The following is a 16970-nucleotide window of genomic DNA, read 5'->3' as shown; positions in this document are numbered from 1 at the left end:
GAAGGTAAAGAAAAGCATAAACATAATAAAAATAGATATGGAAGATATAAAAAGGACCCAAATCAAATTTCTAGAAATGCAAACTATAAAATACAATATAAAATACAATAAATGAGATTAATAGCAGATTAGATACCTCAGAAGAAAAAAATTAATAAACTTGAAGATATAGCTTTAGAAGGTATTCAACATGAAATACAGAAAGAAAAACCTGCAGGGGAAAGATACAGCAAAAAAAGAACAAGGCCAGGCGTGGTGGCTCATGCTTATAATCCCAGCACTTTGGGAAGCCAAGGTGGGTGGGTCACCTGAGATCAGGAATTCGAGACCAGCCTGGCCAACATGGCAAAACCCCATCCCTACTAAAAATACAAAAATTAGCCGGGCATGGTGGCATGTGCCTTTAGTCCCAGTCACTTGGGAGGCTGAGGCAGAAGAATCGCTTGAACCTGGGAGGCAGAGGTTGCAGTGAGCTGGGATCATGCCACTGCACTCCAGCCTGAGCAAAAGAGTGAGGCTCCATCTCAAAAAAAAAGAAAAAAAAAAGAAACAAGGCAAACCAGAAGACAGTGGAGCAATATTTTTAAAGTACTCAAAGAAAAAACAAAAAGACTATCAACCTAGAATTCAATACCCAGCAAAAGACCTTTTAAAAATAAAGGTAAAATGTTTTTTTCCAGACATAAAAGCTGGAAGAATTCATCACTAATAGACATGCGCACAAGAAATGTTTTTTGTTGGCTGGGTGCGGTGGCTCATGCCTGTAATCCCAGCACTTTGGGAGGCCAAGGTAGGCAAATCACGAGGTCAGGAGTTCGAGACCAGCATGATCAACATGGTGAAACCCTGTCTCTACTAAAAATATAAAAATTAGCCAGGCATGGTGGCGTGTGCCTGTAATTCCAGCTACTCAGGAGGCTGAGGCAGGAGAATCGCTTGAACCTGCGAGGTGGAGGTTGCAGTGAGCCAAGATCATGCCACTGCACTCCAGCCTGGGTGACAGAGAGAGACTCCATCTCAAAAAGAAAAAAAAAAAAATAGAAATGCTTTTTGTTTGTTTTATAAGAATAGAGACAGAGTTTTGCTTTGTTGCCTAGGCTGGTTTTGAACTCCTGGCTTCAACAGATCCTCCCGCCTCAGCCCTGCTAAGTGTTGGGATTACAGGTATGAGCAACTGCCCCTAGCCAAGAAATGTCAAAAAAAAAAAAAAAAAAAAAGTTTTACAGTCAGAAGGAAAACAAAAGGAATCTGGATATACACAAGGAATGAAGAGTACTGGAAAGGTAAATATGTAATCAAATAAAAACATCTTTTTTCTCTTGTTTTGAACTCTCTTTAAGAGATAATTGGTTTAAAACAAAAGTTATCAATGTATTGTAGAGCTTATAACTTCTGTTGAAGCAAAATGTATGACAACAACAGCCCAAAGGTTGGAAAAGGGAAAATGGAAATATACTATTCTAAGATTCTTATACTGTATGTGAAGTAGTGTAATACTATTTAAAGAAAGACTATGAAAGATTAAAGATGCATATTATAAATCAAAAAACACCAATTACAAAATAAAACAAAAAAGTATAGACAGTAAGCCTACAAAGAAGATAAAACAGAATTTTAAAAATTCAATCCAAAAGAAGGCAGAAAAAGAGGAAAGGGAGAAAAAGAAGATGAGAAAAATAGAAAATGAATAATAAGATGGAGAATTTAAACCCAACCATATCAATAGTCACATTCAATTTAAATCTAAACATCCCAATTAAAAGGCAGATATTGTTAGACGAGATTTAAGAAAGCAACACCCAACTATATGCTGCCTACAAGAAAATCACTTCTTTAGGAATAAAGACACATATAAGTTAAATAAAGAATGGGGAAAATATGCCATGTTGATATTAATGGAAAGAAAGCTGGAATGGCTTTACTAGTATCAGGCACAAGTAGTTTTCAGAGCAAACAATATTATGAGGGATAAAGAGAGGGTCATTTTATAATGATTAAAGGGGTAAATTCATCAAAGGACATTACAAATCTAATACTTTATGCACCTAAATTCTATATGTTGGACATTAGATTAGGTATTGAGAGAGAGGTTAGTTTTTTTTTAAGTGAGCCAGGAGTTTTGCTTCAGGACCTCTCTAGCCCCCTGCCCCATTTAGTCCCACTTGTCTCCTGGTTACTCCCCTCAAGCACTGAAGACGTTAGTCTTTATTTCAGTCACATTCCTCCTCGCTACATGTCCTGGACTCTTGCTCACTGTACTTTTTGGCTCCTTGACCAGGATCCTCATGCACTCCCAAGATCATTTCTTAAAATACAGTAAACTACCAAGAAAGGTTCTGCCTCCAGAAATTCTAAGGTGAAACAACTCCTTGACTACAACCTCCTACACTTTCACTCTCATTGTTACTCCCACTACACCTATTAAACTTCATTAAATTCATTAAGTTCAACTTCATTATTTAATGAATGAATTCTTTAATGAAATAGGCTGTTACTTTTTGTTTATTTGTTTTGGGGTTGTTTGTTTGTTTTGTTTGTTTTTGAGGCAGGGTCTCATTCTACCACCCAGGCTGGAGTGCTGTGGTGCAATCACAGCTCACTGCAGCCTTACCATCCCAGGCTCAGGCAATTCTCCCAGTTCAGCCTCCCAAGTACCACAGGTGTGTGCCACCACACCTGGCTAATTTTAAAAATTATCTGTAGAGACAGGGTCTCCCTATGTTGCCAAGGCTGGTCTTGAACTCGGGCTCAAGCAATCCTCTCACCTTGGCTTCCCAAAGTGCTGGGATTACAGGTGTGAGACACTGCACCCTGCCAAATATCCTGTTTCTTAAAACCTCTACTTTCACTATGAATCTCCTATCTTCTCTCTGCAGGTGAAAACTCCAAAGCTTAACATTCTAACCACTCGAGGGAGGGAGGATGGGAGGAAGAGAGCTGAGTGTGCACCAAGGAGCAGTAAGATGCCAGACTTGTGAGTGAAGAAGCACCTTGGAAGTGGACCCTATAGCTCCAGACACCTGCTGACACATAGTCGGAGACAAACCACCCAGTCAAGTTCTCCCCAAATTCCTGACCCAAAAAATCATAAGCAAAATAAAATATTTGTTTAAAGCCACTAATTTGTTATCCAGCAATAGAGAACACTTCTAATGGCTCTTTTCCATCAATATTTAAACCCTACCTTTCTCATTTAAAAAATACGTATATATTCCCTCCACTTCACATACATCAAGCTGTATCTTTACTTCTGTTATATCTTTATTTCTCTTCACAGGCAAAACTTTTGGTAAAAGCCATCTATTATGACTGTGTCCACTTTATCTCTCATTCAGATCTCATCCTATCCACACCTCTTCATTTAACAGTCCTTGTCACTGTCACCAGTGACTTCATTGTTGCTAAAAGTTTTCAGCTCCTATCTGAAAAGTCTGAGTGAGCAAGCACTCACTCAGACTTTGTAATGCTCTCTCCCTCCTTTTCCTTTTTTTCAATTTTTAATTTAATTTAATTTAATTTTATTTTATTTTATTTTATTTTATTTTTGAGATAGTCTTGCTCTGTCACTGAGGCTGGAGTGCAGTGGCACAATCTTGGCTCACTCAACCTCTGCCTTCCGGGTTCAAGCGATTCTCATGCCTCAGCCTCCCGAGTAGCTAGAATTACAGGCATTCACCACCACACCCAGCTAATTTTTGTATTTTTAGTAGAGACAGGGTTTTGCCACGTTGGTCAGGCTAGTCTCGAACTCCTGGCCTCAAGTGATCCACCTGCCTCAGCCTCCCAAAGTGCTGAGATTACAGGCAGGAGCCATTGCACCTGGTCGGTCTCTCTATGATACCACTTCTCCTGATTTTCCTCTTATCTTCCTGGCTGTTCTATTTCAATCTCTTTTGTAGGCACAGGCTTCTCTTTTCTGTCCATCCTTTAAATGTTAGAGCTCCTCAGAATTCTATCTTTAGCCTCCTTCTCTTCTCATACTATATTCTCCCCTTAAGTGATCTTATCCCTTCTCCAAACTTCAGTTACTCAGCAAAGCATAAGGATTAATAGCTTTGGAGCCAGAAAGACCTGGGTTCAAATCATAGATCTTGCCATTTAGCTTGTGGTGGTCTAGGGCAAGTTATTAAACTTTTCTAAGCATTCATTTCCTGATCTAGGGTAAACTACCTCATGGATTGTTATGAAAATTAAATTTAAGAAGTGCTCACCAAAGTGCCTGGCACAAGATAAACTGTCAAGAAAGGGTGGCATTTTTTATTACACACGTGTGGCAGCTCTTAGGTCCATAATCTTAGCCTAGAATTCTTTCCTAAGTTCCAGACACACATATCCAACTGCTACTTGACACCTCTATTGAAATGACGTATAATTACTTAAAACTCAATCAAATGAAATTCATCTTCCCAAGCAAACCTCATTCAATCCTAGGTATCTTATTTTAATGAATGACGCTACTATCCACTTAAGTTATACAAGCCAGAAACCTGCATGTCATCAAAAGTTGACTCCTCTCTGTCCTTTACCCTTATGTAATTAACTGCTACATTTTATAATACAATGTCAGATATTGTTTTAAGTACTTTACATGAATTTAACATGAGATATGCACATATAGTAAAACAAAGTTTATAAATGACTAGTAAGTATATGGATAATAAACAATTTAAGACTAAATGAGGGAAGAATGACTATAGACTAGGATGATCAGGAAAGGCAAAATGGACCTTAAAATCTGGTCAAGAAAAAGGCAGAGGAAAGCATTTCAAGACTCAGGGACAGGCAAAAACAAACATGGTTGTGTGAGTGAAAGACAAGTCTGAGTGGGGAAGAGAATACAGGCAAGGGTTCTCAAACTTTTTGGACTCAAAACCCTTTTATATTCTTAAAATTACTAAGGACCCCAAAAGCTTTTGTTTGTGTGGGTTAAATCTATTAATATTTACTTTGTTAGTAATTAAAACTTTAGTTAAAATTTAATTAAAACAGAAATTTAAAAAATTACATCCTATACAATTCACCCATTTAATTTGTACAATTCAATAGTTTTTAGTATATTCACAGAGATGATAAAAGTGTTATAAAATTGACTACAATAATGAGTCAATTTTACATTTTCATTATCTCAAAAAGAAACAGCATACTCTCTAGCCATCATCCTCGAAACACCTAGTCCTCCCCACCAGCCTTAGACAACCAATAATCTACTTCCTGTCTCTACTGAATTGCCTCTTGTGGACATTTCATATAAATGAATTTATACAATATATGGTTTTCTGTGACTGGCTTTTTTCAACATCATGTTTTCAAGGTGGTTATATATTCTTCCATTAGGAAGCATAAAGTAGCTAATAGCTTTTTTACATTAAAGGATGTTGACGGCTCAAAAAAACTTGAGAAAATTTAAAAATATTTATCTTAATAAACCCATTATGTTAACATAAATAATTTTTAATGAAAAATAACCATATTCTACAAAACAAAAAAGATAGAACAATAGCACTGTTTTATGATCTTCTGAATGTCTTTACTATCTGGCATAATAGAAAAGAGCTGAATTTTCCTATCTGCTTCTACATTTACTTTGTTGCAATATGCTGTTTAGGTTGAAGTATACAAAGAAAAATCTGGCCTCATATGGAAAGAGGAGGAGTACTTTAATACCCTTTTCAGATAATTATGGTTATTGTTTTCTGACACTATGCCAAAACTCAACAAGTCATCGTTTCTTAAAGGTTAGTTGCAGGGTGGAACTGGAAACAATCTCAATGAATCGAAATAAATTTTTCATATTTTAAGACCTTAAAATCCATTGGTTTATCTTGAACTTTTAATGAATCTCTTACCCGTGAATGATTTTATAACGATGTATTTGGTCATTTGGAAATACTGGTTCACTGAATTATGTACTTCTTGTAAATGTTTACAAATCTCTATATACAATATTTTAAAAATCACATTCATTGATATCACCACCGATTTAATCAGAAAAGTATTTTATATATTAGGACTCTGTCAAGCTTTCAGTGGTGGATACAAGTTTCTAAAATTCTAATTTTACTTGAAAACACAAAATTTATCATTGGCAACATTTACTGTCAGTTGTTTTCTTTGAAATGACAGGCTCACTTTGTTCACTTTCAAGAATCTACCACATACCCAAGCATGAATAAACACAATTGCTCATCAGTCTTACAAGTAATACATGTGTTTCACGAAAAGAGTGACAGGTTCAGTTCACAACTCAACCAATAAAATAAGTATTTTTCCTCAAGACAACTATCATACTTTGGTATGCAACTTTCTACATACTTCAATTTCATCACATTGAATATTAAAAAGACATACTCAAGAGTGGAGATTTAAAAAAAAAAAAATACCTTACAGGTCTGTAGCCTAGAAGCAACAGGCTATTCCTACCCTGATGTGTAGCAGGCTATACCACCTAGGTTTGTGTAAGCACACTCTATGATGTTCACACAATGACAAAATTGCCTAAATGAAGTATTTCCTAGAATGTATCCCCATCATTTAGCAATGCCTAACCAAAGTTAACTTAAAGCTCCCATTCTAGTTTTTTTGTTTTTATTTTTTTTTTTTTTAAGACAGAGTCTCGCTGTGTTGCCTCAGCAGCCTCCCAAGCACCTAGGACCACAGGAACATGCCACCATGCCACCACACCTAGCTTTTTTTTTTTTTTTTTTTTTTTAGAGATGGGGTCTTGCTTTGTTGCCCAGGCTGGTCTTGAACTTCTGGGCTTAAATGATCCTCCCACCTCAGCCTCCCAAAATGCTAGGATTAGGTGTGTACCACACACCTGGCCTAAAGCTCCTATTCTATAAACCTGCATTTGGTTTCTTTGACCTTCTTTCTATGCTGGATAATTTTAGAATTGTATCCTGAACATCATAAATGTTAAATTGTGAAGATCCTAAATTCTGTTATTTTTCTAAAATTAGAATGGTTTTGTTGTAAGAAGCAATTATCTTTGCTTAACTTGAACTGTTGTTTATTGGGCAGCAACTCCAGTCTCAGTTCAGATCTTTTGCCCTTCATTTGGCTGTTCTGAGTCTGTGACACACAGGAATTATTCAGATTTCAGACAGAATCTGGGTACCCTTTCTTGGCTCTTTCCCTTGCAGGATTCTTCCACTCTCTTCAGTAGCCAAGGTTTCCCCAGCTTCAATTTTCCAGTTTCCCTGGTGAAGAGACCCATAGTTTTCCCACTGACATCCTTGCCCTACCTTACTGTCCTTCCCTATACCTACTGCACTTAGCTCTAGACTAAAAGCGTTCTCCTCAGGCTCCCAGCTCCCCTCTTCTCTTTCTCAACTAGAGTCTGTTCTTCCTGTCCAGTAATTTCAGTCAGTTACTTTTTGTATTCCAAACAGGTAGTATAGTGGTCTTTTTTGCAGTAGGGTCTTCTTCCAACATTACCAGATGAATATGTCCTCCACAGGAGGTCTTTACCTGAGGAATTAGCATGATGAGATTTACATTATGAGCAGATTTCTCTGGCTGCTGTGAGAGAAATGGTCTCAAGGTAGCAAATGAGAGATCAATAGGAAGAGTCCAGAATAGTCCAGGAAAGACAGACCACATAGGGAATAAAGCATCTGACATACTTTGATTTATAAACATTTATTGAAAAAATATGATAAATTCTGAAAATACTGAAACTAAGACATCCAAATTTCATTTCATCACCTGCTGGCATTATAAACCTCTTAACAGATTTAATAGGGCCAAACTCTTGGAAGTCATTTCATCTAACCCTTAGGTATGATGCATTCTAAAGCACCTGTAATCCCCCAAATTTTCAGAGAATGAGATTTCACTAGGTTTCTCAACAGACTTTTCCAGCATCTTACACTCATATATTGCCCGTTAATCTCTCTGGGATGAAAAGAAACAGAAGTGGGCTTTTTCCTTCTTGATTTATTTTTTCTCAAGGCTGTCAAGCAAAAATGCTGAACCCAGTTCCCCACACAACCATTAAAAATAAGATGATGTTCTTTCTTTCATTAAATTATTGGCAGGACAGAAGTAAGCGGCACCTCATTTGAAATTTCCCTCAGTCAACAACTCTGTGTGAATATGTTCCTATCAATCTACAGTTTTAACGAGAATTTTTTATTATGACACAGAATCGAAAGACTATGAAGGCTTGCTCTGGGCCTTTATCTGGGTGTTGTTTACACGGATGTGTTCAATTTGTGACAAATTCACTAAACTGTCACTTGAGATATATACTTTTTTCAATATGTGTTATATTTCAAATTAAAAAAAAAAGTCTGTGAAAACGCCAATGTATCTATGCCATATCCCTTCTCTATAATGTCAATTATTCTCACAGGAAAAATACACAGTATCCTGTTTGTGTGGCATAACTTATCATCACAAAGTCATCCACTACCACTCAAGGTTTTTATGATTAAAAATGTAATATAAGACTCAAACACTAAAAATATATGACTAAATAAAAGTCCTCTATAGTTTCATCTGCCAGAGATACTACATTTAATATTTAAATTCAGAGGCTTATGACTTCCACGTCTCCTATTGTAAATCAATCATACTCTTTTCCAAATTTTGCGCCTGTCACTTTTTCTCCAAAAATTCTCAAAAATAAAGGAATATTGTTTAGAAGCCCTAAATAACTGAGCTAAACAGGCTTGAGTACAAGCAATTTTTAAACAGTAAATTTCTATTACATCCTCCACAATTTTCCAAGGCTTTATCTTTTTTGTATCTTCACAATATCTCTCTCAATTCAAGGCATATGGCATATGTTCAATAAATATGTGTTGACAGAAATAAAATTAATTCTCTAAAAGAAATAACAATAGTCACTTTCAGATGATACAGGAATATCTCAATATCAATTTATGGGAGGAGAGGACACAAAAGTCTTTAAAAAGTACTCTATGTGCTTATTTTATTTACTTATCTATTTATTTATTTTTACTTTCACTTAATTCCCCAGATTCAGAAAGTTTTCTTCTAAGTACTCCTTATCAACTGTAAATTCATTCCATAAGTAGTTATGAAATTCAATAATAGGAGTGTAACATTCTTCTATCAACTTCCCATGTTTCTCTCCTCTATTCACTCTGTCTATATAGCAATACAAGAAAACACTAAGAAATAAATTATTGCTTAGTCATTAAAAATTCAAAACATAAGGAAATTAAAACTAAGGTTACATGTGCAAATTAGGATTATGGCATACCTAAAGTCTCAATTCTTTAATTACCATTTCTATATACTGATACAAATTAAAAGATATATACTTAGCATGCAACACAGTTTCAAAAGAAACCATTAATCTACAAATCTGATGATTCACAAAGTATTATCCAACTATGCAGATTTGAAGAGCATAACCTCAAGTTGCCACTTTTATTAAAACAAAAGCCTTATCAATAGTTATAATGCTATAAAGAGAATCCTAGACAATATAATTTGTGCCCCTATATTGATTGAACCAATACCTATAATTGAACAATAGTATAGATTTTTATACTTTAATAATGGGAAAAAATGAATCCTACTATATTTAACAAGAAAAAAATGCACTTTTTAATCATCTAAATAGCATAATCTCACAATTTAAGAGCAGACATTTACATTTTCAAATATATAACAACTGTACTTTAAATAAATTATCTAAATACTTTAAAGAATTCTGTTTTGGTTTAGAACAGGGCCCTCAGAAATAATACCACACATCTACAACCATCTGATCTTTGACAAACATGACAAAAACAAGAAATGGAGAAAGGATTCCCTATTTAATAAATGGTGCTGGGAAAACTGGCCAGCCATATGTAGAAAGCTGAAACTGGATCCCTTCCTTACACCTTATACAAAAATTAATTCAAGATGGATTAAAGACTTACATATTAGACCCAAAACCATAAAAACCCTAGAAGAAAACCTAGGCAATACCATTCAGGACATAGGCATGGGCAAGGACTTCATGACTAAAACACCAAAAGCAATGGCAACAAAAGCCAAAATTGACAAATGGGATCTAATTAAACTAAAGAGCTTCTGCACAGCAAAAGAAACTACCATCAGAGTGAACAGGCAACCTACAAAATGGGAGAAAATGTTTACAATCTACCCATCTGACAAAGGGCTAATATCCAGAATGTACAAAGAACTCAAACAAATTTACAAGAAAAAATCAAACAACCCCATCAAAAAGTGGGTGAAGGATATGAACAGACACTTCTCAAAAGAAGACATGTATGCAGACAAAAGACACATGAAAAAATGCTCATCATCACTGGTCATCAGAGAAATGCAAATCAAAACCACAATGAAATACCATCTCACACCAGTTAGAATGGCGATCATTAAAAAGTCAGGAAACAACAGGTGCTGGAGAGGATGTGGAGAAATAGGAACACTTTTACACTGTTGGTGGGACTGTGAACTAGTTCAACCATTGTGGAAGTCAGTGTGACGATTCCTCAGGGATCCAGAACCAGAAATACCATTTGACCCAGCCATCTCATTACTGGGTATATACCCAAAGGATTATAAATCATGCTGCTATAAAGACACATGTACATGTATGTTTATTGAGGCACTATTCACAATAGCAAAGACTTGGAAGCAACCCAAATGTCCAACAATGATAGACTGGATTAAGAAAATGTGGCACATATATACCATGGAATACTATGCAGCCATAAAAAAGGATGAGTTCATGTCCTTTGTAGGGACATGGATGAAGCTGGAAACCGTCATTCTGAGCAAACTATTGCCAAGACAGAAAACCAAACACTGCATGTTCTCACTCATAGGTGGGAATTGAACAATGAGAACAGCTGGACACAGGGTGGGGAACATCACACACTGGGGCCTGTTGTGGGGTAGGGAGAGGAGGGAGGGATAGCATTAGGAGATATATCTAATGTAAATGACGAGTTAGTTGGTGCAGCACACCAACATGACACATGTATACATATGTAACAAACCTGCACATTGTGCACATGTACCCTAGAACTTAAAGTATAAAAAAAGATTCTGTTTTGTTTTAAAGTGCCATGTTTTAAGAAAAGCTATTCTTAAATAAATCACTGTGCTGTATTAGATGGTTTAGGGTGCTCGAATAAAGCTCCATTCTAATATTCCACTTGATTCTTGGGCTGCAGACTGAAATAATATTATTCATTAAATTCCCTATTTGTTCTTGAGGTAGATGTTAAGAAACACCTCTCACTAACGATAATTTGTTAGCCATATGCACATGAATGCATTTCTTCAATTATTTAGCTACTTACTGAGAGCCATGCAAGGGATTCCATGATTCGATGTTCACATCGTTCTAAATGTTTTATCATTTCTCTTGTCAAGTTGCCTTCTGCTTTGATAAAACTTTCAATCACTTTGTAAAAATCAAAGGCTTTTAAATTAAGCACATTCAGAATCCATGGGAAAGACAAATCTGTTCCAGAATCAAGATTCTGAGATGTACTTCCTAAAAATGAAAAAAAAAATGTAACTATTTATGAAATATTAACCCTTGAGCTAGGTATTTTTTGGAAGGTATTATCAGACAAAGAAAATAGTAGAAAAGTTAAACAATTTTTATTTAGAGCAGAATTTTTTATTTTGGAGTCTACGGATTCATAGGAAATAGCCTTCCAATTTTGAGTGTATGCACATCTGTGTTTTTCCTAGAGAAAGGACTTACAGCTTATCTCAAATTTTCAAAGATTTAAATACCCTAAACTTACATCAGGAACAGGTTTAGTAACTTATCAGCCATTCATTAGCATATCTATTTTAATTCTCATTAATCCTTGGTAAGAGGATAGACAGATTCTTCAAGATTCTGCTAATTTCATTAGTTACAAAATGGTATCTCTTTAAAATATGCATTTCTTGGTTATAAATGAGGATTCACAGTTTTCCTTATTTGTTTACTAATAAGGAAACTAAAAGTTCCTCTTTTTCTGTTTTGCATCCTTATACAAATGTTCCTTTTGTTTCTGCAAGCAAAACTTTCTTTTAACATTTGCAACATAATTTGCAAAGTGATATACATTTATATTTTTAAAAACACTGCAATTGGCCTTTGTTCTGTTTAGCCAGTGGATTCTAGCTTCAATCTTTAGTTTCATAACCATGGAGGTTATAGCAGTGCTTCCATATCAGTAGAGGCCACTCTTGAATACTCCTTTGGCACTCTACAATCTCAAAGGTCTTCGGAGGGATTTCAAAAGGTACCTTTTTTGGATTCAGTATACCAGTATACTCAGAAGAGGAGTCTAGTGAAATACTATCCCCAAGATGGCCTCAAATAACTCAAATAAGCCTCTTAAATGGCTTATAATGACTAATTACATTCTTCAGTCTATAGTGATCTAAAATAAGCATTCCTTCTCCTTAACCTCACACTATCCCTCTCCCCCAACCAAAGAAACACACCACATTTTAACTTTAAATTGAACAAAAATGTTTATTTATGAAAATTTAACTTACTGCTATATGTGGCCATTACAACTTCAAGAGCGCACGCCAATAAAGACATATGAAAAATGTTGTCATTCAGAAGTTTGCTAAAGGAAAAAAAAAAGATTATAAAATACTTACTTCTATAAAAAGAAAAAACTTTTTTACTAAAAGTAAAAAATTTACCTAAAATTTTGAATGGATAATCGTTCTTCTTCCTGAAACAGATAATTAAAAAAAAAAAGAAGAAGAAGAAGAAGAAGTTGTTTAATTGAAACCTTATTTGTGTCAGCATTGAATTTTTTTTTTTTTTTTTTTTTTTAGATAGTGTCTCACTCTGTTGCCAGGCTGGGGTGAAGTGGCACGATCTTGGCTCACTGCAACCTCCACCTCCCCGGTTCAAGGGATTCTCCTGCCTCAGCCTGCCGAGTAGCTGGGACTACAGGTGTGCACCACCACGCCCAGCTAATTTTTGTACTTTTAGTAGAGACAGGGTTTCACCATGTTGGCCAGGATGATCTTGATCTCTTGACCTCCTGATCTGCCCACCTCGGCCTCCCAAAGTGCTGGGATTGCAGGTGTGAGCCACCGCACCCGGCTGAAATTTTTTATATTGTTTTTAACTTACTGATTTAAGCATGGATTCCATTACTCGGTAATACAAGCGAACTCCAAGTTTGTATCGCTACAAACAAACAAAAAGAAAAATAAGAGCCTGCTATTTTAGAAAATCACAATTATGAATTGTTTTTTTTTTTTTGAGATGGAGTCTCACTGTTTTGCCCAGGCTGGCCTTCACACTCCTGGGCTCAAGAGATCCTCTTGCTTTGGCCTCCCAAGAGGCTGGGATTATAGGCATATACCACTATACCCAGCTGACAATTACTAATTTTTTTAAAAGCCTTTTCTTAAAACATACTTCTCACCCTTCTTAGAAATATGGCCGCCAAGACAACACAAAAGCTAGCTTGTCTAAAACTCATGACTTAAGTATTAAGTGGTGATTAACATTCCCAAGTAAATTAACAAGAGGGTAGGTCCAGTACCTGGATTTCCTTAACTCCATTTCAGTTTATATCATTCATACTAAAGATAGGTTATGTGCCCAGTACTATTTTAAGCACTTTATGTACCTTATATAACATTTCTCACGACCTAGGACATGTATTTTCAAGATAGCTGTCTAAGATTAAGAGGACAGTCTTTGTCCATAAATTTAGTAAAACTGTCACAGGCAAAAATCAGATCAAACTGACCTTATGAGCAAGAAGTTTTAGCCAAATAACTAGTTCCCATTATTTGAAAGAATAACCAAATTTTAGAAATATAAACACACACCATATTATTTCATTCCAAATTAAGAGCAAAAATCTCATATATAATCATGCACCGCATAACAATGTTTTTGATCAATAACTGACTGCATATCTAACAGTAGTCCCATAAGATTATAATGGAGCTGAAAAATTCCTATTGTTTAGTGTAATGTTGTAGTGAAATGCATTACTCACATCTTTGTGATGATGCTGATGTAAATAAACCTATTGCACTGCCAGTCATATAAAAGTATAGTACATACAATTATGTATGGTACATAATACTTAATAATGAATATGTTACTGGTTTATGTATTTATTATACTATACTTTTTATTAGTTTAGAGCATCCTCCTTCTACTTGTAAAAAAAAAAAAAAAAAGTTAACTGTAAAACACCCTCAGGCAGCTCCTTCAGGAGATATTCCAGAAGATAGCATCATCATCATAGGAGCTGACAGCTCTATGCATTTTATTGTCCCTGAAGACTTGGGACAGAATTTGGAGGCAGAAGACAGTGGTATTGTTAATCCTGATCCTGTGTAGGCCTAGGCTAATGTGTGTGTTTGTCTTTGTTTTTGGCAAAACTGTTTATTAAATTGAAAAAAATTTTAAACAGAAAAAAAGCGTATAGAATAAGGATTATAAAGATTTTTGTACAGCTGTACAAGGTGTTTGTGTTTTAAGCTAAGTGTTATTATAAGAGTCAAAAGTTTTTTACAAACTGAAGATTTATAAAGTAAAAAAGTTACAGTGAGCTATGGTTAATTTACTACTGAAGAAAGAAAAAATGTTTATGAAATTAGTTTAGCCTAAGTGTAGTATTTATAAAGTCTACAATAGTGTACAGTCATGTCATAGGTAATGTTGTAGGCCTTCACATTCACTTGCCACTCACTCACTGACTCATTCAGAGCAACTTTCAATCCTGTAAGCTCCTTTCATAGTAAGTGCTCTGTGCAGGTGTTCCATTTTTTATCTTTTGTACTATATCTTTACCTTTTCTATGTTTGGATACATTTAGATACACAAATGGTAACACATTATGTTACCATTACCTACAGTATTCAGTACACATGCTGTAGAGGCCTGTAGCCTAGGAACAAATAGGCTATATCATACAGCTTAGATGTACAATCAGCTATACCATCTAGGTTTGTACAGACACACTCTACCAGGTTCACACAACAAAATTGCCTAATGATGCATTTGTCAGAACATATCCCTGTTAAGTGGTGCATGGCTGTAGAATCAAAAAGAACCATTAAATATCAATGTTTGAAACACTGATGGCATCAAAATATAACCTCACTACACTGAAATAAATGTGTACAGTGGACTCCAGTTTTCCAGTATATTTTTGTATATTATACTCATTAATGCCACACAACAAAGCAGAGCAAATATAGAACCTGAATCTCAGAGAAGTTAAATGACATGACCAAGATCAACAATGGTAGAACCAAATATAAACCCAGGGCTGTCACTCCATGGCCCATACTCTTACCTATTATATTAGCTTTAGATTTCCTGAAATAATAATAATATCACTCAATAATATTACTGACAAATGGCATGTATAGTCCCATTCACATTAGGATATGCATACATGAACAGTCATACATGTAAAAGTCAAAGCAAAATCAAAAATTTAATATCAAAGATTTCAACTTTTTTCTTAGTTGTATTTTCCAAAATTTCTACAACGGCTATGTGTTCCTTTATTACATAGTTTTTATAATGGGGTGGGAGGTAGTTTTCCATAAATAGCAGCATACACAGGCAGCAGGGATATAGTACCTGCCAGTATTTTATACTACTAGACAAATACTGTTAGAGTATTTATACAAACTGGAAAGATGCTGCTTTTAACATTATTACTCTATAGTACCACTAATTAAAATGAATTCAAGTTACCTGTGATCCAATTTCAACACATCCCTGTCCCACAGCTTTAGCAAATTTCTCTTTAAAGATGTATCCTATATCCTTCACTCTTTTCAGTATACTTTCTTTTGGATTCACTGTGCAGTTCTTTAGGAGGTAAAAACAGAAATCAATGTCGAGGACACTGTGTAATCAGAATTAATATTTTCTGCTCCATAATATATGACTTTTTAAATTGTTTATAAAAATGTGGAAACACTTCCACAATAACTAGTTAACCACAACTACTGAACATAAGCAGACAATATCATTTCACTGGATGTTAATGACCAAAAAAATACTAGAGTACAACTAAAAAACCCTGTTATCTAAATTTTCTGCCACTAGGCTAGAGAAGAGCAAATTTGTTAAGTTTTCCATCCATCAGAAAGAGCCCCATACATTCTCATAAAATATCTTCAATTAAGAGTTATATTGGGATGTATGTTGCTTCCAAAAAAGCAAATGAAATAAAACCAAGGCTTGAGCTTGGTATCATTTCCTAATTTTTTTTTTTTTTTTTTTTTTTTTGAGATGAAGCATCACTCTGTCGCCCAGGCTGGAGTGCATGGCACAATCTCGGCTTACTGCAACCTCCACCTTCCAAGTTCAAGTGATTCTCCTGCCTCAGCATCCCAAGTAGCTGGGATTATAGGCATGCGCCACCACGCCTCACTAATTTTTGTCTTTTTGGTAGAGACGGGGTTTCGCCATGTTGACCAGCCTGGTCTCGAACTCCTGATTTCAGGTGATCCCACCACCTCGGCCTCCCAAAGTGCTGGGATTACAGGTATGAGGCACCATGCCCAGCCCATTTCCTAATTTTAAAATGTGCTTTGAAAGAGTTATGAATTAGCTAAATCATTGAATTACATTTTCAGAAATACAAGATAGGGAAATTGTTGCAAAAGAAGTTCCAATACATGTATCATTTGGAGTGGGGCTATTCAACTTTAATAATTAAAACACATCACAAGATGATGTATTAAAATGCATATTATAACATATAATATTATATAATTCATATTATGATATATAAAAAGTAATCACAGCATGATTCTCATCAGCTACAAAGATTTATTCTATTTTTTTATCCTTTATACATAAAACACATTCAATATACACATTCAAATATAAAGTTTCTAAAATTAAGATTATGGCCAGGCGCAGTGGCTCATGACTGTAATCCCAGCACTTTGGGAAACTGAAGTGAGCAGATCACCTGAGGTCTGGGGTTTGAGACCAGCCTGGGAAACAT

At 35.4% G+C, this 16970-nt stretch overlaps 2 protein-coding genes across 8 annotated transcripts in view; one reads left to right on the top strand and one right to left on the bottom strand.

Annotated features, from left to right (window-relative positions):
• The window catches only part of LOC100937467 (uncharacterized), a 54197-nt gene extending 51079 nt beyond the window's left edge, over positions 1-3118 (top strand). For 5 of the 6 annotated variants that reach the window (XR_008512673.1, XR_008512672.1, XR_008512674.1 and 2 more), the window contains one exon: positions 2877-3118. Coding sequence is in view for 1 of the 6 variants with exons in the window: in XM_054529047.2 (XP_054385022.1) it covers positions 2877-2978 (102 nt within the window). In the remaining 5 variants the exon portion in view is untranslated. Of the gene's footprint in view, positions 1-1097 lie in introns of all 6 variants that reach the window. The other variant, XM_054529046.2, reaches the window with a different exon arrangement.
• Positions 1-16970, bottom strand: part of RB1 (RB transcriptional corepressor 1) — a 174700-nt gene that overhangs the window by 81963 nt on the left and 75767 nt on the right. For both annotated transcript variants that reach the window (XM_054529044.2, XM_002824264.4), the window contains exons 13-17: positions 15704-15820; positions 13100-13156; positions 12658-12689; positions 12502-12578; positions 11298-11494 (exon numbers count right to left, since the gene is read on the bottom strand). In XM_054529044.2, coding sequence (XP_054385019.1) covers positions 11298-11494; positions 12502-12578; positions 12658-12689; positions 13100-13156; positions 15704-15820 — 480 coding nt within the window. The remainder of the gene's footprint in view (positions 1-11297; positions 11495-12501; positions 12579-12657; positions 12690-13099; positions 13157-15703; positions 15821-16970) is intronic.

Source organism: Pongo abelii, chromosome 14 (assembly GCF_028885655.2).
Source record: "Pongo abelii isolate AG06213 chromosome 14, NHGRI_mPonAbe1-v2.0_pri, whole genome shotgun sequence".
Taxonomy (NCBI): domain Eukaryota; kingdom Metazoa; phylum Chordata; class Mammalia; order Primates; family Hominidae; genus Pongo; species Pongo abelii.
This window is presented reverse-complemented; position numbering and strand designations above follow the sequence as displayed.